At 33.6% G+C, this 25,227-nt stretch overlaps 1 protein-coding gene across 4 annotated transcripts in view; it reads left to right on the top strand.

Annotated features, from left to right (window-relative positions):
• The first annotated feature begins 1 nt into the window (after window position 1).
• The window catches only part of LOC128238388 (uncharacterized), a 48,060-nt gene continuing 22,834 nt past the window's right edge, over window positions 2–25,227 (top strand). The window contains exons 1-4 of one of the 4 annotated variants that reach the window (XM_052954267.1): window positions 2–80; window positions 12,635–13,780; window positions 15,702–15,812; window positions 16,298–16,472. In XM_052954267.1, coding sequence (XP_052810227.1) covers window positions 12,872–13,780; window positions 15,702–15,812; window positions 16,298–16,472 — 1,195 coding nt within the window. In that variant the 5' untranslated portion in view covers window positions 2–80; window positions 12,635–12,871. Of the gene's footprint in view, window positions 81–6,058; window positions 6,261–11,713; window positions 11,936–12,634; window positions 13,781–15,701; window positions 15,813–16,297; window positions 16,473–25,227 lie in introns of those variants that run through there. The other 3 variants (XM_052954265.1, XM_052954268.1, XM_052954266.1) reach the window with 3 other exon arrangements.

A 25,227-nucleotide genomic window follows, 5' to 3' on the forward strand; every position in this document is an offset into this window, starting at 1 on the left:
TGGATTGGTTCATCATAACCCCATCTGTTGACCTACATTTCCACGGTCGTGTAACATATTTTTTTCAAAGATTGTGTGTGGTAAGTATGTTTTCTCTCATATTTTATGATACCAAATCAATTTTGACACTATGAGCATTTGTTCCGTGTTGCATTTCGCCGTTAAGAAGGGACAGGAAGCGTAAATATGTTTTCTAAATGTCCGAGTCGCATATGTTTCGGATTAGTATTTTCGGATAGGCAACGTTTTAACTTTAATGCCCGATTTAGCTTTGAGTTACGAGTTGTAGTTGATTAGAGTGAGCGGTAATCTTTAAATAAATTTGGTACATATTGCATTACGAGAGAAAATGTGATTTGCAAAATGGCCTTACACTTGAATATAGTACAAGTCGGTAACAGCTGCCGTGCAGATCTTTCCAAGGCAACTTGTATGTGACTAATTGATTGTTAGCTGAGTTCAATTTTATTACCATTAAAATATCCTTTGGATGAAAAGTGTGAATGGTGCTGGACTCTGACCCATGACTGCTGGAAGTCGAGCAAGGTGCTCTACTGATTGAGCTACATGTACAATGTACATGTAATACGGCTTCTTTTTCTTTGCAATGCACTCTAGAGAATTCTAAGCATAGAGAGTCTTTTTCATTCTCTGTCACTGTGTATATGTAAATTAGTTAATTAAACAGTCCTTCATGCAAAACAGCATGCCCAGCTATACAAATATAATAGAATACCTGGTAAATACATGCTTCAAATTCAATAAAGATGAAAGTTTGAAATACAACAGAGACAAATTTACATCTAGACTTTAATACTTTAATAAGAACTTATTATAATTTGTTTAGAATCTTCTTCTCAGAAAGAGACTGATATATGTATCCTTGTGTGAGTTTATATCATAGTTGATGACTGTAGGACTGGTGTTGACACTGGTCCTACGTTTGTTCTTTTGACTGGCTTCAGGGACACATGGTATTTTGTAGTAGATTTCTCGAAAGCTTTATACATGAGTGCATTCACAAATATCAGTTCTTGAAAATATCCCTATTTAGTAAAGTTTTGAAATTTTACTGTTTGATGAACAAGCCCAAATGTTAACACTAGTGCTTGGTATCAAAAACATTCATCAAAAGGCCTGAAATGAGTACCCGAGTAATCGCGAGTCAAAGCAAAATATTCAACACAAATACTCGCCAATGCTGAGATCTCTGGATCGCGATTTAAGTGCAAAACTTAATAAAAGAATAAAACAAAATTATTTAAAATATTAAAAATAATGCATTGTTTATCCAAAATGTGCGATATACGCTACACGGACGCAACCAGAAGGTAATTCATCCAGAGCTATCATTCAATTCAGTATGCGGTGTTTGAATTGAGAATGGTTCTTGTCAAGGTTTTAAGGGAATATAATGTTTTAAAAAGAATACAAATATAGAAATAAGAAATAAAAAGTCAAAGGGCATTAAAGAAATTATAGAGAGAAGATCTACAATAATAAAATAAAATGCGAAACTCATGTACAGCTATCATTTATTTTCGTCTGCAATTTAATGTCAACATGGCATCCCCGTCAACAAAAAATTCAAATCCAGCACTATATAGAAATGAGTGTAGCTAATTGTCTTAAATTGAGTGTGTTTTGTGTAAACGAAGAAAGTTTAAATGTTGTTTACCCTAAAAAAACTAAACAAAAATGAAGCTTTTGTTATACTTTTATTATTCATTTACTTTCAAAATATGTATTGCTTTATAACCAAGTGAATCGTGAATTGATTCGTGGATCACAAGTCAAAGATCGCATTTTGAATCAGATCGCCTTTTGACCGACAATACACAGCCCTATTCATCAAGCCCTGCTATATTAAACTCAGAATTTAATCAGTGCAGGGCTTATGTCTTTGGCTAATTTTGATCACTGATTTGTTACTTATAATTGTAACTTAAGCAGTCAGATTTAACATGTAAATTAATTGATTAGATTTAACAGTGAAGTGTATTTTGTGGTACAAGTCATTGTATTAACTATTTTTATATTTTGTATCACTACTATATCTCCATATTAATTGCTAATCCCAGTATTGCCATATATTCATTGGGGTAATCCTAGTATTGCCATATTTATTGCGCTTATCCTAGTATTGCCATATTCATTGCGCTTATCCTAGTATTGCCATATTCATTGCGCTTATCCTAGTATTGCCATATTCATTGCGCTTATCCTAGTATTGCCATATTCATTGCGCTTATCCTAGTATTGCCATATTCATTGCGCTTATCCTAGTATTGCCATATTCATTGTGATTATCCAAGTATTGATATATTCATTGTGCTAATCCCAGTATTGCCATATTCATTGTGCTAATTCCAGTATTGCTGTTTTCATTGTGATTCCAGTATTGCAATATTCATTATGATAATACACCCATAGCTTTGCCATATTAATTGTGATTATCCCAGTAACCAGTTACTCAGTATTGCCATATGTTTGTGATTATAATCCTAGTATTGCCATATTTATTCTGATAATTCCAGTGTTGCTATATTCATTGTGATTATCCCAGTGATCTACTGCCAAATGAAAAGTCATCAAATTTAGGCTAAATGAACAAGTCAGAATTCTAACATAATTACTTGGCTGAAGAAATTGTACATAGTCTGGCCATATCAAATTCAGAATTGAAAGCTTCTAAATAAGTTGTGCAAATTTCGACCACTGTATGAATGGACTAATTTATACCCATCATAAGCTACATTAGTGTTGGGAATCGGTTGCAATTTTATTATCGATGATGGGTGCCACTCAAGTAACCGATTATCGATAGTACAATCGGTTTTTAAAATACTACATAGTACCTGAGTTGTAGTTTTATTCATGTACAGTATTAAACTCTTAATCATTATATGCTGCATATACCTTAAGTCTATGATTGAAGTTATTAAGTGTTGTTGTATCAAAAATAGTTCATTTTCTTGCTCATTGTGGCTTTTATCAGCCATTTTGATAAAGATAACATCTGAACACTTGCTAATATTTTTTTCTTTTTTCTTTTTTTTCATCGATAATCGATTATAACTATATACTATCGATTGTCACCTATTTCAGGCCCAACCAATAGATTTTTTATTATAATCGATCATCGGAACATCACTAGGCTACATGATTATTAAATATTGAACTGTGCATTGACAAGATTAACAATACATATCAGTGTTGTTTTATTTACCCTTTTGGAGGCCGAAATTCTTTAAAAGAAAATTATTTATTATTTAAGGAGAGCATTGACCTCTTTACAATTAGAAGAATGAAGCAATATAGTGCCAATCAGGAATTTGTCAATAAGTTTGTTGAATAAAAGGTTTGAAAACAAGTTGAAGATTATATTAATCATGTTCAGGGATGTGATTTGTCTGCGGATTCGTGGAATTCCTCGGATCAAATGACCCCAGGGACCCCCCCCCCCAAAAAAAAAAATAAATAAATAAATAAATATATTTTTTTTTAGCTGATTTAAAAAGTTTACAGAGTGCTTTTGATTGTAAGTGTTGATGTTCCAAATTTGAAGTCAGAAGAACTTTCAAAAGAGCTTTTGAACCCAAAAGTACCCCCAAGAACCCTTGGCCTAAATGGTTTCAGCCCTCCAGTTGCCAGGTCAATCACGTCCCTGATGTTTAATAGTATCTAAATTCCCCTTTTTGCCAAAACGATGCTATTTTTCCCCGTATCAAAGAGCCCGCCACCATTCCCGTAAATGTGTGAAAGTGGGGGAAAAAAAAATGCATATCATATTGTATGCATTCAGATTGATGTTGTTAATAAAAAGTCAAAATATTCGACAACAATTAAATAAAAAAATGAAAATAGTCTACAACACTTATTTTTTTATGTGATCATAGTGATAATCATAAAGATTACTGGATCATGAGTCAGGAAGATCAATCAGAAATCAATTAGATCAGCTGCATACAGGTAGATAACCTCAGAGATAACTGAACACTTCAACCACAAGTTTAATACTTATTTTTAGAAAGGTATTTTGCCATGTCATACAAAATTGTATATTAAACCTTATAAGGTGAAAGGGACGTTTAAAATGTGATCATGTGTATTTATAAACTGTGAGTGTAAGATTGTTACAAAGCCCCAGAGGTTTATACATTCCCTGGTAGATATCTGAGAGCCAGACTCTTGCTTGCTAATCCGTGTGTACATGTTCAAACTCTATTATTTTAACATTAATATAACATGTTGAGTTAAGCCGGTAACTTATCGGAGCTCATTTACGATCAGTCACAATACCCCATGTGACGAAGGTATTTGGCTAACAGCCAGCACTAGTATAGCAGGAAGTTAAGGTTTATAGTTTTTTTTGTAATTAGGTAATAATATAGAACAATTTTGAGATGTTATTGGATACCCATTTCAGAAACCGTCCAATGGCATGCATTTTACACCACATTTTCAAATTAGATTTTAAATAAGCAGGGAAAACCCATACTGTGTAAAAAATAACACAAGAAAATCCTAGCATACTAATGGGATTAACTATTACGTAATTATGAATATGAGCATTTGCCAATGCAAGATTTAGAGCTATAAAGTGAAGTTTTTGAACCCTGGGTTCTTGAGACTCAGGATGTTATTAAATACCTACAGGCCCTGAATGTTTAAGCCTTGGGGTAGCGTGTGAGCATTGTTACGCAGTCAGGCCTAATAAAGTACCTATGTTTAGGGCAATCCAGTCTAGCCTGGCAAAACCTTAGAAAACAAAAATCTGATTTTAGGGTTTTTAGTTGTTGTTGACCATTTGTGTTGATTTCAATTAAAAATCAAGGTATTAATTATTTCATGCCCTCATGGAGACCAGAATGGGAACCCTCCTGCCTTCATAGAATTAAATGCCTAAGATAATATCCTATTTCTATTGTTTTGATTAAAACTTATGATATGATGATTAAATCATACAAACTTGACACATTTGGCAGTTGAAATATAAAAAATTACTTTGATTAAGCACAATTCCTAACATTTTTTATGAATTTCATAATGTTCAAAATCTTCACTGCCGGAAGAAAGATGCCCTTTTCTCCCTTAACACCCCCCTGTCCCTGTTCTGCAACTCTGCCATAGTTTAACCCTGGCTAACACCCTAGATGTGACAACTTATTTTTTTTATTGAAAATACTTATGTTTAGATATCTGAAGATCTTTTTTGTTGAACGATTTTGACATAAAAGAAACCAAAGAGAAAAGAACATAATTGAATACCTTGGATTGTTCTAAAAACAAATGTGTTTTACCACTAAGGCTGATAAAAAGATACATTTGGTTCAAGTTAAGCGACCCTGCCTACGAAATGGGCACTGACCCTATCATTCTTATGGTCAGTTGGTAACAAAATATGATTTGTTTAAGTGTGTGTTTTATTATGTAGTACTTTTAAGATTTATACAGAAGATTACTTCAACACCATTCTCCAATGATGAAAATAATGTTCTTATATACAGCTTATAAAAAAGCCTACTTACCCTACCTGTTTTTTAAAAGAATGGAACCCTAACCAAACCAATATTTGTGGCCTTGGCCTCAATGGCCGCTTGTTTTTTTTTATTTATAAATATTGATGTTTCTTGGAATCTAAATCTTATCTGAAATTATTGTTTATCATATTTCTCCTATCACATATTACTGAAATTGTGTCAAGAGTAAGAATGAAGAAAATGGATATTAATAGTTTTCTTATAATTTTGAGTTAAATTAAATGTACGCAAATCAATAGATTACTAATTTATACCTTGTAATAAAGTTGTAAGATTGTCATTAATTTGTTTATTTATTAAGTATAACAATCAGCTGCAGAAGAGAATGGTAATTTGGTAGAAATTTTTCCATCTATAACAATTAACTGATTTTGAAATACCTTCTATTGACTGTTTTTTTGAGTCATTGGTTTTTAAAATCAAATTGCCTTAAGAATCAAGGGAGGTAACTAGGGCTAGCCTTATGTTGGATACAAGGTAGATTCCATAAGCATGAATCATATCAAGCCGTAATATCTAGTGTTGGTAAATGTGCCAATATATTGGTAAAAGAAAACTCATGAATTGGTCTTATGGTTCTTTTCAAAGGCGAGACTTAATTGTCTGTATTAATTAGATTATAAATGTATAATGTATTATAATAGTGGAAAAGTTTTCAAAGTTTTAAGTTGTAAAATACTGATGAATCATACTCGACTTGGGATTTGCAAGAGTAAGGTAGTGTATATAATGCTCTGTTCTAGATAGTCGATGATAAATTTCCTTAAACTTTGAAATGTAATTATAGGTATATATGTAAAGTAATTATAACTCTTCACTTTCTTGATACATGAATTTCAATCATGTATTACTTGTGGTTGAAGATGTTATCATTCTGTATTTGCTCAATATTTTCTGTTTGTCTTTGCCGAATTTTTATCACTATTAGTCCATAGTAACGCTATTAAGTTGACCACATAATCATATTTTCTGACATTTATGTGGATTCTAACCATATTTATATGAAGGGGGAGGAGAGAGCAGCTGTTAACTTGATGTATGATTGTTGTAGGGGGTAGGGGCGGTGTGGGAATTAGAAATAGAATAGATATTTGAACTATTTTGTGGGGGGGGGTGAGGGTATGTGGGGGGGGTGGATTGGGGTGGTGATGTGATAATTAAATGATTCTTGTGGTGGGGAGGAGGGTACGTAGGGTGGGGGATCATGTGATAATCAAACTATTATTTTGATTGTGAGGAAGGGGGTATGGGATGATAAAACTATTCTTGTTGGGATGAGGGTATTTGGGGATTGGTGGGGTGATGTGGTGATGTGATATTTAAATTATTATTGTGGTAAAGATGAGGGTATGTTGGGATAATGGTGGGGTTGGGATTGATGTGATAATTCAACTATCCTTGTGGTGGGCCCACCATTAGGGTGTAAAGGGCGGGGGTGATGTGATATTGAAGTTATTCTTGATTTGACAATAAGGCTATGTAGGGTGGGGGTTGATCTGATATTAAAACTATTCTTGTGGTGGGTAACAGAGGGAAGATGTGATAATTAAAGTGAGGCTTCAGTGTGGGAGACAAGTCTTAAGTTTTCATTTATGAGAACTTCCTACAAGAGATATAGTGTTTGAACCATAATGATAACATAAAGATTTGTATTTATATTACAATATTTCAATGTTAACAAATTCTGAGATTTGTTGGTATGTGCATGTTCTAACTGTAAACATTCTTGTAAATAAGCTCCACACCTTCCATGGGTCAGTTGAGGTTATTTTCCACTTGAGGTTATTTTCACACTAAACTTAAAGTAACTCGCTCATGGTTTGCAAAATGCACTTTTTTAATTACAAAGTGTGGCAAATCATAAGGAGTGTTAAAACAAAAATACCAAAAGCTGGAACTCTTCAGCAAATGTTGATATTTGCTCAAATATCATCTTTGAAGACCACAATTTTCATTAATTAAATAAATAAATTACAGCTGTGGTGTTGTCTGATTGGTTGATTGACATTAACACGTGATGTTATCAATGTATCCTTAAAAGGTAGACGTACCCACCACTTTTGTAAAAGTCCCGGTGGCCGTGTGGACTAGCCGCCTGTTTTCTAATTTTTTCTTGTCTTTACCGACGTGGGTTTGGAACCCCACTAAAACCCAAATACTTTTATTATGCTATTACTGTAAAAAAAGTCTGCAATTTCAATATCATAGAGTAAAATAATGATAAAATAAGTGTTTTCAGGTGCATTACCGGGAAAACTAATTTTTGGTTCAAAAACACGAGCGAGTGACTTTAAACTCGAGCCACCAACAATTGTTGCAAAGTTCTTATTCAACAAATGTATTGAATATTTAGATATCCTGCCTGTATTTAAGATCTTATCATGATGTGATAAGATTCTGTGATATAATTTCAAGTACTTTAAGGAAAGTCTATTGTTTACATTATCAACTCTACTGCATTGTGAATTACCAAGTGTATATTGAGTGGGTTGCAAGCTGAATGAACAGTAATCAATCAATTTAAACATATGGCTAAAAGCAGAAGTAAAAAAATTGTAACCGGGTATATCATGATTAATAATTTTTCATTGCAAACTTTCTTCTAAAGGGACACGCTCATGTTTTGTAAAATACACTCTTTTTTTATGACGAAATTAGAATGTGGTAAATCATTAGGAGTGTTAAAACTAAGATACTGCGGCTGGAAACCCTAAACAAAAGTTAATATGCTAAAATATTGCCTTTGAAGTCCAAAATTTTGAATAACGTGTGTATAATAGTTTTCAACAAAAGGCTTAAACCTCAGCTTATGTAACAGTCCTTGTGGGTGTGGGTTTTGTTGTTAGGTTTCTATGTTTTTCTTATCTGCACCAGTGTGGGTTTGCTCCCATCTTCTTTTACTTTGATTGTATTTTTTTTTGCAATTTTGGTATTGTGAAGAGTAGAATATTTATGCTATTAGTGTTTTCATTACTGTGAAAAAAATGCTCAAAAAACATAAGCAAGTCCCTTTAACCACACACACAAAAATACCACGACTAATCATAAAACCTATAAAGAACTTCAGTTCTTTTCTTGTGGTATAATTTCTTTACTTTTAAAATACAGAATTCAGACTTAAGTTAGTTCACTATTTCATTCATCTTTGAGATGTTATATTTATTGTATGCTATTTTGGACGAGATTTTGGCACAAGTTCCGTTCCCATCTATCATCAGTGCTAAAGAACTCATGATAAAAAGCTATATATATACTAACAGAAATAAAATAATTGTGCATGCAAAAAACATAGGGTTTCTGAAGAATTATTGGAAATTGCAATTGCTTTTTATAAAGATGATTTGATAATTCATCTTGAAATGTTTTTTGTGTTTAATAATTGATGTGGAAATAATGTATTCACTGAACATGATTTCAGACAAATTTCTGATCTTGCGTAGTTACTTTTTTCCAGTAGTATACATTGGTGCAGCCAAGTTACTGCATTCATGCCTCTAAAAAATGTTATAGATTTTGCAGATTTTATTCACCATTCTTTTCTGTATGATTTTTCATGTACAAGTTATATGGTCGTCCTTAAAAGATGATTTGATTCACATTTTTCAGTGGTTTGGTAAATTAGAAAATATTATTTTTATATCTGAATGATGATTTAATGTAGCGTTCATTTAAAGAACAAGGATTTGCTGCATTAAATAAGTTTTGCCTACTCCAGAGGTCAAACAAATGTTTGGAGTCAGGGCATTTTGATGAGTCATACGGTCCACTTAAGTGTTTGTAAACACAATCCTTCAAGAATGGCCTGTGGTCTGGTTTTGTAAAATAAATGTAAGGATGAAATAGCTCTAGTTGTAAACAAACATAGGTGTTCACATCTCACTTAAAGGGGCTGTCTCACGTATGATAAAATAGCGGGGAAAAAAAACAAATGTCGGAAAACTGACATAATTAAACTTGGCATTGATGTGTACAATGCATTGAAACTTACTAACTGAAGTATCACATAGTTTACAATTTATTTAAGTTAAGCAGTTATTTCGTATTTTTCCATTCAAAAAGATTACTGGGTATGTCTACCAGGTAGAATTCATTCCTTATGGGTGATTGGCTAGTCAGTGTTATTACGTGATATTACCGAGGTAAGTGTATAGCTTAATTATGTCACCCGATTAGTTAAGCCTTTGTAGCTCAGTGAGTAAGACACTGGACTTCAATTTTGGCTATGCGGTTTCGAACTTGGTCTCTGACACAAATTTTTTTTTACATTTTGATACTTTTTTTTACAATTATGATATCAAAGCGTAACACATTCTATAAGATAATTGTCCTGAGATTTGTTACAGAAAAAAACTTTTTTTTGATGCCAATCTGTTACACAGTCCCTTTAAAGATGCACTCCCAAAAATGGACAGTTTGACCTTTTTCTTTGTTTCGTCAGAATCCGCTGATTTCTGCATCAGTAATATAATAAATAACTGACAATAGAACTGATGTCAAATGTTTGGTAAACTGCCAAAAATTTCATTTTTCTGAAAGTTAATTATATATATTATATAATATGTTAATAACGCTTTTAGCCATAAAACATCTATTTTTTCAAATGTAATTATGAAAACTGGGATCAGCTTTTTTGTCACCAGTCTTATATCACTCAGGTTTCTAGACATATATGCAAAAATTAGCTCATTCCAATAAAAAAAGAGTGCAGCCTTTAGAGGTCTTTGGTTCAATCCCCACCAATGGATTACCTTCTCTCGTCCTTTCAAAAAGGACAACCTATCTTTTAGCTGAATCATATTGCTAGAATTGAACATAAATTAAAAAAAAATTTGATGGAAACCACAAAAAATAATAACGAATCACATAATCGTTTTCAATGCACACAGAAATCTTTGATGCAAGAATTTGGCTTTTTAGTGTATTAAACTGTTTTGTCATTCATAACCTTTTTTTAAAAACTGATTCAAATTGAAGTGAATTTCAATTTTGTTGAAGTAATTAGCATAGAAAATGTTAAGTAATTAAACAATCTGGCTTTATTTATGCGAAATTTTATTTCAAAGGTGCTGCATAATTTTACGATTAATTTCTCAATGAAGATGAAATATGCAGGAGGTTCGTAAAAATGCAAATCTTACTCATCAAGGTTTATAAGGTAACTTTATTTGTGGTTCATGGCTTCAAAATTAAACCAGCCTTAGGGAGCTAGATTAAAGTATTTTGTGCACTGATTTTGTTTATTAGCCTACCTGACTTTGTTGATTCTTTAGTGGGCCGTGATGTCATACTTATACATCTACTTACCGAAGTTTCAGCGATAAATTATAAGTCATAAACTTTGAAATGGTTGTAGTAAAAACTGTTGATGTATTACAAATTATACCATTTCACTTTTTCCAGGGGTTGCTGTTGCTCCTTTGAAATAGAATTGTTTCACTTATTATATACACATCTATAAGCTTATAATGCATAATGGTGACTAATAACTGTTACTCATTGTTTTTATAATAACAATTATAATATTGGTAAAAATTATAAATAAAGCATCATTTATCTTGGATAAATAATATAAATTATCACTCAAACTTACTGATTCTTATGACAAAATTATGTACTGGTACATATAATGGGAATTTATGTGCATAGACATAGAAATGATTTCATTCATGCAGCAATGATAAACAGACTTAAACCAGTTGATTTACTTTGCCTACGAAGGAGAAATTGTTGATGGCAACCATAGTATTTGAACTTGAGCACGAAATGTTGACATGTTTTGGGAACTGACAAATTTATTTTAGCACGTTACTCATCAATAATTTACTGCGCAAGACTGAATTTTTCCGGTATTGGGCATTCTTCTTTATTGGAATGAAAATACATAAAAATTGCTAAGCCATATTGCTTTCTGATTGGTAGTAAATATTCTAATCTAGTTTATATGATGACAAGACTATTTAAACCCAAATATCATGTTCGCTTATCCTGTTCGCAGCAAAAAAAAAAAAACGTGTTCTACGCAGTAGCTTTTATAAAAAAAAAATGATCGTGCTCTAAGCTTACAATGTAAACAATCTGAGCTGACATTTTTTTGGGACAGGACGTCTTAAACATCTATCTGTTTTAACTTAAAAGTTTAACCCAGGACAATAATTATCTCTGGTTGCCTTTAGCCGTTGTGTGTCACACTTTGAGCGAAGTCAGCATGAGTCATCTGTTCAATGTAGATGATAAGGCCGTATTCGTTTTCGCTATTTGCCTATTTGCCCGTGTTAATCTTTATTGTGTGGTCGCAGTTTACAAGGTGTTGTTGATGTCATGAGTGTATTGTTTGTGCCAGATATCTGATTATTTTCAAAGTTCAATTATTTGTGATTTAAACGTCATCGGAGGTAATCTTATTTATAGCTTAAGACTATTTAAATCTAGTTTTTATAAGAGTGACACCAGATCCGGAAGAAAATTTCAACAGTGTCACATATTTTGCACTTCAGGTTTTTGCAGAAAATATCATTTCATCTTGATACGCTTTGGTGTGGTTTATAAAGATTTATGTGTGAAATAAAAATGATATTTCACTGTTTTAAATAGTGAAAATATCAATTTGATTTTTTTCACTGTTTTAAATATATAAGGCGTATAATAAAAAGAAAAAAAAGGTTTCAGTGTGTGAGTGCAATAAATTTCACTTTGTGAACACCAAAAGTGATTATTTAACTCTTGGTGCTCAATCTCTGAAATATATTACAGAAAACTGAAGCACTAAAACAAACAATAATTAGTATCCTCTATATATTGTCCTAGCCTTGGTGTCCTTGTGATTGTTGTACAAAAAGTGTAATTTCAGTTGTAACTTTTAAATCTTTGAAGCTATAAATATGAAACTTGGTGCACATGTTTTCAATGACAATAGTCAGATAGATATATCAAGAAATGAGACCATATGAGACACTTTAATTTAATAAATTTGGACTTAAGTAAGGAAATGTCTAAAGATTATAGTCCTGTGGTGGAAATATTGACAATTTCCTTACACCATTGGTTAAAAAATAGAGGAAACATTGTCTTACAGATCATCTTTCTTCTTTCAGGATCTCTGGATTCCCACAATGACAGCTCATAGATCTCGTCTGCGCAATGAATGGTGAAGCCAGGTGTGGCGGCAATCCTCTCTTAAAATTAGTGCCCAGAAGAACCCTGGTAGCCAGACATAATGATGACCTGAGTGCTGGACTTGACAGTCGCTGAAATCTTGTGGCTTTAGCTATCACCATTAACATGGGAATTACTTTGTCTAAAAGCCCCCTTTCATAAACCAATCAACTGTGATGGATGAAGTGGATTCCTCCACAAACTGGCTCTCCGCTGATGAGGGCCAGGGCCGGACAATATGGCCTCGAAGCCATACAACTTCCACCCTGTCAGCCTCGCTGTCACCTTCATCTTCAGCGCCATTATTACCAGCATCATCAATCTCACACACACCATTCACCATGCCGGCTCGACAACTTGAACATAAGTTTGCTCCAAACTCGACAGTAACGCTGGATTCAGGATTTTTAAAGCAGCTAACTTACGGTTCGCGTATACACACAAGATCTCACATTGATACTCTGTCTGACTCTTCAAAACCATGTGAACCACCGAGCTCCTGTCCTGATACAGGCTACAGTGGCCTGACTGACTCTCTGTACCCTGGATTTCCCCATGACCACGGGCCAGTCAGCCTCCCTAGCCCCCTGCTGTCTCTCAGCTCCGACTCTGCATCCCTTCTCGACTCCCTCTCCAGCTGCAGCACATCATTCTCTCTTGCGTCACAGGATTCAGGATTTGACGAAGTAGATGCACGCTTTCCCAATCCGTCAGGTTTAACCAATTCTATGGATAGTGAGCAGAGCTCAGCAATATTAGGCAGGACTTATACCATCTCGGGGAATTCTTCTTGGAACCTTCCAGTAAAAGTTACTGATGACCAATCAGCCAATATGCGACAAACCATGGATAATTACCAATCTTCAAAGGGAGGTCATTCAGAGAGTATTCAGTCTACAAAGGGAAGTCACTCTTTAGAAAGTCACTATTCCACAAAGGGGGGCTACTCAGTCCAGAATCCAGGCAGTTACAGGGAAAGGCGGAGTAGTGGTTCCTCAGACTGGGGTGGTTTTGACAGGAAACAGAAGTACAACGTCATTAAACCAGCCGAGCTCTCATTCCTGTTGAAAAATGGCCTTGACAAGGTAGTATGAATTTTTGTTAGTTAATTATAGGGCCTTACCAAATTGATTTGATGTTTATCGTCTGGTCCCAGTTCCAAAACTACCTACCAAGCAGGGAAAAAAAACAAATATGTAAAGAAAAAAGGCTGTATCATACTGAATTTAACTTTCTTTTAGATATAAAGAGAAGGAGCTTGGAAAAACAATCCAAAAGACTGGTCAACTTTGTAAAACTTTAATACAAAGCTTCTGTAATGCAAAGCTAAATATTTACTGAGTCATAAATTTTAACGAAATATTTTTTTGGTTAGTAAAATATTTATAAACATGTTTCATGATTATATAAGCGTAATAAATGCAGATTTGGTAGCTTTATTTTGAGAGCTTAAATCTAAAAGCCAGATGGCACGTACCATGGACAGAATTTAGCATTTAATTCATTTTATCTTGATTGTGATATGAACCACGCTCAAGTCTGTTTCCTTGGTAGAGCAAGTGCTATTGTTCTTTTCGAGAAGCCAAGAGAGTGCCCCTGGTGGGGATCAAACCCATAACCTCTTGGTTGAGAGGCAGACACCTTTACCACTAGACCACTCTCAACCTTTCGGTTTTCTTATTATAAAAAAAAATAACTGTACCAGTCATTAAAATTAAACTTGTAGATTCTTATATATTTTGCCTTTATTTTTGGCTTAGAAAATTGTAACAAAACAATTCAGATTTTCAACTGGCCAAGCTAACAATTAATGTAGCAGGACTAGGCCCCATTTGTAATTTTCCAATGATGACAAATTGACAATAACGTTATTATATAAAGCCTTATAGAAAAAAAGCCTACCTACCCTACCTGTTTTTGAAAAGGATGTAACCCAAACGAAACCATAATTTTTATTTTGCCTAAGGCTTAAGTTTGTAAATTTCCAGGCATAACTTGGTTTTTGCCTTCAACTGTGTTTCAATAAAAATACCATAAGGACATTTATTGCATACATTCTGCCTGTAACTGGGTGTACCTGAGAACTTTTAAGCAGCGTAAGGTTTACGGCTTAAAGGGACTGTACTCCGTATGATAAAACAGCGAAAAAAAAAAGAAAATTGTCGAAAACTGACATAAACTGGGTACCATTGTGTACAATGCATTGAAACTTACAAACTGAAGTACCACATAGTTTACAATGTATTTAAGTTTAGCAGTTATTTCATATTTTTCCATTAAAAAAGATTACTGGGTATGTCTACCTAGGCCTAAAAAAAAAATACATTTGGTTCGGGTTACCCGACCCTACCTACGGAATAGGCGCCGACCCTACCGTTTTTATAGTCAGTTTGAAAAAAAAATGAAAAACTAAAAAAAAAAAAAAAAAAAATTCGTTTTTTTTCTAATTGCTTTTTAATATTAAGTTTAAACCTTAAATGCTTGTACAGAAGATAGCTTTAACACCATTCTCCATTGATGAAAACTATATTCTTATATAAAACCTAATAAAAAAAAAAATAAAAAAAAATAAAAAGCCTACCTACCCTACCTATTTTTTTTAAGGATGTAACCCTAACCAAACAATTTTTTTTTTAGGCCCTAGTAGAATTCATTCCTTATGCATGATTGGCTAGTCATGTGATATTACCGAGTTAGGTGTATAGCTTAATTATGTCACCTGATTAGAGTAAGCCGTTGTAGCTCAGTGGATACGACGCTGGACTGCAATTTTTGGCGACACGGGTTCACAGCGTAACACATTCTATTAAATAATTGTCCGAGATTTGTTACAGAAAAAAACTTTTTTTTGGTGCCAATCTGGTGTACAGTCCCTTTAAGGCTTAAATGAAAATTGAAATTGAGGCTGGCAATACCAATAACGATTAAAAAGTAGTTTAGTTTTTCATCCGTAGCATCTTTTTTTCTGAATAAAATAATGCAATGTATTTTTTATGATTTTTTCAGTACTTGCTGATCGACTGCCGATCTTTCCTGGAACACAACACATCTCATATTCAACAGTCGTCAAACATTTCATGCACGAAGATCTTGAAACGACGTCTTCAGTCGAATAGGGTACTTTAACATTGATTTCTGCTTTAAATGCAACATTAATTTGCTGTTTGTGTAAAGAGAACTCAATGTAGAACTAGAGGCTCGTCAAAACACTTTTACGACAATTATTAATAGACCGGAATGACAACGATCCTTGTAATTAAATAGAGATCTAGCATTATAAAAATAAAGCGTAAATGCACCAAGTCATCAGGAAATAATAGTACTTAATGTCTGTATAAACGATACAAGTTTTTACCTATGTTTTAAATCTGCAATGACTGATAAAATTATGTTGCTTTTAATCACCCATTTTGTTCATAAACACTTGAATATTTCTTTTCTTTAATATTGACTTCGTGTAAATCAGTAATCTTTCGGTATAAACAATTTAAGAATTTTGAAAACATGCAGTAGCTAGATCGTATGCGAAGAATTACGGTAGTTCATGTTAAAAATTCAAAATATTTTGAATTAACTGTTCTTATTTGCTTTTTCCGGCGCAGATCTCAGTGCGAGACTTGTTAGTGCAGACATGCCACGTGGAGGCTGACGACTTCTCTGATGTCATCGTTTACGATCAGTGTATAGAGAATCCTGCGCGCCTCACCGATGACAACTTCCTGTCCGTGCTTCTCGACAAACTGGCCGACTCCTTCGACTCTGCAGCTCTGCTGAAAGGTATGCTTGTAAGCACCACAGTGATAAAAAGCCCGCAAGCCCAAATCAACCCTGGGCTTGTTAAAACTTTCTGGGTTGTGTGATCAGTGGATATAATTTAATAGCTGCATGGGTTACAATCTCATGCTTAAATGAATATTTAATAGTTTAGCATGTTTAACAAAATTGTCATCTCACTGACTGCCACCTGATGTAGCTAAAACTGAATAACTTAAACGGAAATGGAAAATGGTTTTATTCATAAGTTGTATAATGATATTATTTATCAAAAGTTTTTAAAGAAAAACTCATGAATTATTTAAAAATCTGAAATTCTAACAGCTATGTAATTTATATTGCTCATAATTCACCCTGTAGTGCTATTTAGTAGGTAGATATTTTTTGTCGCAATACCCCGAAGTTAATAGATATACTCGCAGGGGACATAAGCTTACTATTTTGATGTGAGTTTTGTTTGCTTATGTCCCCTGTAAATATACTGCTGCATTATCTGGAATGTCAATCGGTCGAGTCACGCAAATTTAACATGATAATTTAAGTTGTATGAATTATGAAATCATTAATAGCTGTTGTTATCATGCTGCAGATTTAATTAACACTCGGTATGAGAGATCATTAAAAGGCTGTATATTATGTATTTAAATAATCAATGTACATGGATGCATATTGCTTGTAAGATAATTATTGTGAACTTGAGAGTATTTCTGTTAAAGCTGCACTCTCATAGATTTAACAGACTTTGAGAGTTTTGACCTTTTTTTTAAATTTAGTCTCAGAATCAGCTGATTTTGGTATCAATGCCTTCAATGACATAATTATAAGATTACTCACAATAGAACAGATCCCAATTGTTTGGGAAACTGCCGAAAATTTCATTTTAGTTACAGCATTTTAGTAAGGTTTTTTGCTATAAATATTCAGTTTCCGAATGTAAATATGAATAACTGCGATCTGATCTTATGTCAGCAGTTTTGTGTCAATGAATTCCAGACATTAATGCAAAAATTGGCTCATTCCAAGACATAAAATAAAAAAAGATGCCAAAAAGGTTGATAGCTCAGCTTTAAAGAGCGAAGTATTTAATATGTAATAAAATGTGGTTCTGTGATAAGCTTCCAAAATTTTCACAAGGCCACACATAATTGATTGCTTTGTGTGTAAGATTGGAAGAGTTCTTTTGTTTGATCATTGGATCTACCACACGCAACATTTTTTTTTTAGAAAATGCAAGTGGTATCTATTTTTTTTAAGCAATTTCTCAAAAAAAAGTTCATGGATGTTGTTTGAACGGGGTGTGCAGATCTCAAGCTCAAGGAACTAATAGAAAATGAGAAAAAAATGTGTGTTTTTTAACTGATTAAAAACAGTTAATTGGTTGCTTTTTGTTGTTACTTTATTTCTTGTTTGTTTTTGACGACCCTTTTTCAAATTTAAAGTTAGGAGAGCCCTAAGAAGGGCTTCAAGAAAGTATGTTTTGCCTTTGGAGCAGGGTGCTTCACCCCCTTTCATTCCTCAGAACCCATCACCCAAATTATGGTATAAGTGCAGCAGCCCATTTTCCTTGGGATGTTGAGACAGTAAAAAAAAATGTGTCAAAATGAAAATTCTTATTTGTGTGGCCTAAAATAGCTTCACTTTAAATAATCTTGAACTTACACAAGAGGTGTTTCAGTGTATTTTGCTTGGTCTATAAGTGCAGCAGCCCAGTTCCCAGGGCTGTTAAGACACAGCAGGGTTAGTCACCGCCCTGGTTGTCCTCCTAAAGTGTTTGCTGTCAACCTAACTGATGAATACCCATCAATATCTTGAGATGGGAAAGTATAGATTTCTCTTGTTTGCCCAGCTCCCTGTTTATAGCAGCTATAGCTACTATGGCTAATAAGTAGCACAATTTCCGCTCAGAGCAGATTTGAGCTAAGATGAGTGTCTTATTTAAGTAGAGCATTTTCTGTGATGTTTCTTATTATATTGACAAGACCGAGCTTTCGGGCGCAAGAAACTGTGAATGAGTTTGTTTTAAATTGGGGAAATCTGCTAATGTATTAGATTTAATTAGAACGATGAGGCTGGCGGAGTCAGCTTGTATTTATGATAAGTATTGACTTGTTTAATTAGTACAGATAGCAATTTGTTGAAAGCTTGGGAAATAATGATTCTAGCAGGCCGGGATTTACTGCCAAATAACTTGCACTAATTACACCAAAGGTATATTTCTCTCAGCAAATGCCGATATATAGATATTGTCCCAGGCAAACTCTGACTCTCATGACTTGCTTCAATCATGAGAAAGGATTGCATTATGTACTCACATTGATTTCACTCTTTTATTTAAGGCTTCGCTTCTAGGTCGCTTAAGTACAAGTTTCCGCAGCTATTGAAAAATATAAATCATTAGGCAGCATTTGTTTTTAGATCTGAGGAAGCTGTGGCTATAATCTGTTCAGGGGAAGATTCAGGATTTGACATTAGCTTGAGTCATGCGCCCCCTCAACCACCCACCCCTCTAACCCCACCCACCAAGGGAAAAATATAGGCCTTTAAGGTGTCATCGGAGGAGGGAAGGGGATGCTAAAAGTTGTCTAAAATGCTAGGAACTGTAGAATTCTAGGCATATTTTTGCTAACAAATGGACACGAACATTTCGCTAAGATTTTTTTGTGTGGGGGGGCGTAAGCCAGCTGCTCACACCTCTGGATCAGCTAATGCTCTTAGGCTCTCATCTTCAGCTTCATTTGCAGCAGGTTAATGCATATAACACTTGTCATAACATTAAACTAGTACACAATTATTGAATAAACACCTAACACAAACATTGTCTCTTATAAAAGCTGTAAACATATTAGTCACTGTACCAGTGTTTGCTTTCAATGGAAATGTAAACATCTTGAGAGGTGTATGAGACCACAATTAATAAATGGTTTGTTTTACCCTTATCCTGATAGACTCACAAAATTATCTGTGACCATACAGTGTTTATTTTTCTGGGCCCCATTTCTCTACTGAAAAAGCATATAATTTTTCCCTTCCAAGGTAAAAAAAGAGGAGCATATACATTTTTGACCATCTTAAAACATTTGCAATTGCAGCAATACAGTGGCATTCATGAATATGTTGAATAGGAGTTGTGAAAACAAGTTGAATATTATATTAATCATATAAGTGTTTTTTCCCTTTTTTTCCGAACGAAGCTAATTTTCCCCTTAGGCCTAAAAAAAAAATACATTTGGTTCGGGTTACCCGATCCTACCTACGGAATAGGCGCCGACCCTAACGTTTTTATAGTCAGTTTGAAAATTTTCTTCTTTTTTTTTGCTTTTCAATATGTAGTTTAAAACCTTAATTGCTTATATAGAAGATAACTTTAACACCATTCTCCAATGATGAAAATGACATTCTTATATAAAGCCTAATAAAAAAAAAAAATAAAAAAAAATAAAAAGCCTACCTACCCTACCTATTTTTGAAAAGGATGTAACCCTAACCAAACAATTTTTTTTTTTAGGCCTTATCATATTATTAAGGGCCTCCCTACCATTTCCTTAAAAATGGAGACATTTTACACTGCTGTACAGTTTTTTGAGCTTCTCCGATGGCAATTTTTTTCCTATTTTAATTTTACGGGGTTTATAAAGGGAGTAAAACGAAACAACAGAAAAACCTTACCTTAGACCCCCACCTAAGAACGCAAAACAAACTATTGAATTATTGTGGCCTGACATGGTCAGTAAAAATTGGATGTTAAGTACAATATCTAATCAACTTAAGGATATGAAATTACAATAATGAGATTACCAAATCGACTGTCATAATTGTATTTCTAGAGCAGTCAGCCTCGGAAAAACAATTAGCAAGGAGAGTGAATCATCGTTATGTTAAAAAGTTGATTGATTTCTTCCAGAACTTTTTGTTTAACATGATATTTTGAGGAAATGACTGGTTTAAAGGTTGTGGGTAACGGATACAGGAAATATATACAGGTTCTCCTTCCAGTAGTTGAGTATGATGAGCATTTGATTACCTTAAACATGCAAAACGTGAATTAGATGCAATCGGGGAGAAGTCATTTGGATATAATGTCATGTTCCATGGTCAATTCATTTGCTTTGTTTTATGAAGTAAGCAGTTTTAAATTTCTTTTGAAGTGTTATAGCTTATGTTGGAGATTGAATCTAGCCGGTTTTAAATCACACAAGCAACCATAGGTTTAAGTTTTAATTTAGTGTTTATGCTTATGTCTCTGTCAATGGGGTCATTGGATTGTTTCTGATTTAATTGTTTATAAAGCTTTGTACAGAAATAACTGGCTAAGTTTCATTTAGTCACTACATATGATTGTATTATGTTTGTTTTTACGGTGGTTTCAGCATGCTTTCTTGCTATTATAGAGACCTTAAGCACCAAACACTAAGAGAGGTTTTGTTTAGTTTTGGTCTTGATCTAAACAGTTTAGTCATTATCATGCTTTGCCCAGTCAGTCAACTTAATGGTTAAGAAGACCAGAAATAAACAATGACTGTTACTTCAATGATGCTTTTTATAGGAATCTTTAAGTACATAAATAAAGGTATAATTTAATGCCATTTCTCTTTTCTTATTTTCACTTTCAAATGGCTCCATCTTCTTCCATTCGATTTATTTTCGTAATGGACATTCTGACAGAATTTCCGTTAAACTGGAAGGCCTCTGGACACAAAAACATGACTGTCCATTTATTTTCTGCTTATTAACTCTCCAATAATTTGCCAGCAATTATTTGGACATTCGTTAACAAGAACTGCATGACTTAAGGGATTTTCAGCGTGATTTTTTCCATATCGTATTTCCCTACGAAATCGCGAAGATGTCTTAGCCCTGTCGGCTTCCCTGAATTGTTCATGACAGTCTCCCCATTAACGGAACCAGCCTTTCAATTTTAGCCGTAATTATCTCTGTTAAAATACTAACATCGTAGGCTGAAAACGGTGATGATTCATGTGACACCTAGCACAGATTTTAGAAAGCAATTATTTGCGGAGCATAAAGTACAATGACTGAATTAAGGGAATCGTCCTTTGACGAGGAAAATTGGTGGGCGCTGTTCAGATTCTACTGTTCATCTTAGAAAAAAAGTGACATCGACTAATGGGAGCCATATTGAGACACTAGCTCAAAGGTCAAGGTTCAGGTGAGAAAGTGGCATCGGTGTCTGTCTCTCATCAGTACAAGGTTGTGGGTTTGAGGGATGTTTTGTCCAGCCATTTAATAACCTTAGTGGGTGTAAAAATTTGTAAAATTGAGAGGGAGGTGTTATGTCAGGCTGCCCGTGGGTCCGATCTCCACCAGTAGAACTAAAAATAGACTGGTTTCTTTTCAGGAAATAGACAAAGCATGAGTCTGTAGGAATCGGCTTTTGTCCTAATAAAGCAAAAAATAATAGCAATAACTATTTCATAATAATATTTATATCAAAACAAAATAATTGATTATCTTTTATGTAGCATATGGCATTTATATAATTATAATTCTATGAAGGCAGAAGGGTGCCAATGCTGGTCACCATGAGGGCAGAAGGGTGCTACTAAAAAATGACAGGGTGCAACATCCTTCCATATCTCTTTTGCTAAAACCCGAACTGTTTTATACGGTTTGTCCTGTTTTCTTGTGCTTATTTTATCAAAGGTTATTGTCGCTGCGCTGCGAGCTGAATGAATACATAAGAATCCACTTGAGGGGATTTCCTGATTTAAGAAAAACTTAGTCATAGTTCTTCCTGGGAAACTGTTAAGGATCTAATTAAGATCATGATCATGGTTCTGAGTCAAAATATCTGCTTTGTGATATACAGACATGAATTTGCCATTATTATTTGAGAAAAAAAATGGGAGTTTGAGCTTAGTTGACTCACTGGGTCAGAGTTATCAATTACTTAAACATTATTGGCTCAGATTGACTCACCCCCACAGGGCAGGGGAATAAAACTTGAGGACAAGCAGTTGAAGTTTAATTGCATGTGATTTCCAGGAAATTGTTCCGGAGTAAAAAAATAACTATAGCAGAATTGAATTATACTGATACAGATGTCGTATACTCTACAGATTTTCATAGAGGGGGATCATGGATTGGATGTTAGAGGGGGTGGGGGGGGACTTGGGTGTGCATTATTGCCATTATAAGATCACATAATAAATATATGTGAGAACGGGTGGGTGGGGGAATTCATTGATCTGCATGAGGAACTTAAAACTTATGGAAGACAAACATAAAAATCATTATGATTCTTCTAAGCTTACTCATAAAATATTTAACAATCTTGATAGAAGTTTTATGTGCCCATTTCCTAGAATAAGTACAGTTTAGCTGTGTAAACTATACCGGTTTGTCGTTAAATATTTATGGAATTTTATGCTTGTATATATATAGGTCAGTGACTGGCATACATATTTGATTGACTGACATGAGTCACGCAGAATATTGGCAAGGGACTCGATCCTAGAGAGAACAATATCCCTTGTCGTTAATCGAGTAAACATCAATCATTGATCCCACACCTTCTCCCAGATTCAGCGCTGTTTATGGTCGTGAGATTCTGGAAGACTTGATTGGCAGCTTTCACACCGAGCTGCGACATCTCTCTGCTCCAATCCTGTCACTTCGTACTTTCTGTTGACAGTTACTTCGGGAAATCTTAGTTAAAGCTTGGATAAAAATCTAATCAAAGTCTTTGTTACTGGAAACGTATTTTGAGACTTCTAATTGAAAAATATTTCATACGTGTCACTTTCCAAATGCCAAACGAAAATATATGTCTATTATAATATCAGAATGATGATTTATGTGGCGTTGCCAATTTCTCTGTGTTGTACATGATGGAGAATTGTCCCACCACTTTTAGACATATTTTTCTCTTGTATTTAATTAGTGGTAATTGAAAAACTAATAATCACAGTTATTATTGGAGTTCTTCGCCATGTAATCAAATGATTGGAATTTGTGGATGGATGGGGGATTGTCTCAGCATGGCGACGGCATGATTCAATTGTATTTTAAGATGGATATGCAACGATATTATAACCGATTCCGGAGAGATACAGTCATCGATATCTGGCCATAAATAAGCTTATTTCCTCGACAGTAAGTATTCTGCCAAACCTACTTTTCAGTTTATAAGATATCTTTATAATGCATTTATGGAAAATATATATAACAAATAACAAGATTGTAACTGTGTATTTAAAAAATGCAAAAATATTAAATGATTGGTGAGTGCTTAAATATTTACTGTGATCTTATCTACTCTTAAGGTAGAAACACAGTGTTTTCTGCACCTTTCTTCCAAATTAAACTCAGTATCCTTCATATGAACCATTGTTTTTGACAGTAATTCATCCTTTTTGGTATATTAAAACAATTGTATTAATTGTGCTAGATCTTATTTGAGAGTAAGAGTACATCTTTAAAAAAAACAACTTGTATCGGGTATTTCTATTTTTTTATAGATGACAATCTGTGTACTTTTAAATTGTCATACAGACCTAGGAGCAAAATAATTTATATTTGATGCGTAATTTAATACACTTGATTCTAATTCGCTTGATTACCAGTAAATAGATTTGCGATATTAATTTTAGAAATTTTAATTTTGCATCGAGTACTTTTATTTTTTGTGACCAAATTGAATCATGTGTAGTTTTAAAATGTCATGCGTAGGAAAGAAATGATTTATATTTGCTGCCTAATTTAATAAATTTGATACAAATTCAATTGATTACTGGTAAATTGAATTGCAATCCATTGAAATCCGATTCCTTGAAACTTCTGGAAAAATCCTCTAAATCTTGTATTTGGACTGTTATCGTCTCAATAACAATTTATGACTCAGTCCTTCAGAAAATATGTGTTAAAAAGCTGATTTTGCACGTATTTAGAAAACTACTTTTTTTACATATGTACGTTGACAGTACCACGTCAATCGAGAATATTGTTTGAACAATTTTTTATTTTTTTTATCACTCTTGGAGAAACTTTACATAAGGTTAAGCGTCACAACAGAATATTGTTGACTAATTCATATTCTCACTTCGAGAGACATTGCGTTTGTACGTACCAGTACTTCAACACAGACTATCATATATTCTGACTTTGAGAACGTTTTCAATTGTACATGTGATTTATTTTCCCTCTGTTTTCTTTGATTACAGAACTTTGCGTTTACTTGAATTATAAAAGTTAAAAAAGCTCAGAAAAATAATATTTGTTATAAAAAAAATGTGCGTTTTGTTCTGTTATTGATGTAAGCGTCGACAAAGCTATGATTTTTCTTTTATTTCCTCACTTTGGGCTCGTCTAATTTCTTTAGAAGGTTAAAAAAAGATAATAAAAAAATACTAGGGATATTTTGGCGCTATATTGTAACTGGGGAATTTTTAGCTATTAATTAAAGAAGAAAAACAATTCTTTTAAAAAGGTTAATATTTTTTTTATTTGTACCTCAACCATATGATTTTTATTTGTTTTTGATCATTAAAGTAAAATGAGTTTAATGAGTTAAACACGATGCATTAAAATTAAAAAAAACAACATTTTTTGCGTCAACCAATATTGTGCACCTTGTAGAAATACTGTGATGAAATATGACTTCAGAACGGAAAAAAATATGCTCGACTAGTATTACTTATAGTAGAAAACATTAACTTAATTTAATTTAATGTTCTTACAAATTTGTTCATGTTTTTTTCATCAATACTCACTGTACTTTTGTAACCATCAAAAATATACA

The sequence above is a fragment of the Mya arenaria genome, chromosome 6 (assembly GCF_026914265.1).
Source record: "Mya arenaria isolate MELC-2E11 chromosome 6, ASM2691426v1".
Lineage (NCBI taxonomy): Eukaryota > Metazoa > Mollusca > Bivalvia > Myida > Myidae > Mya > Mya arenaria.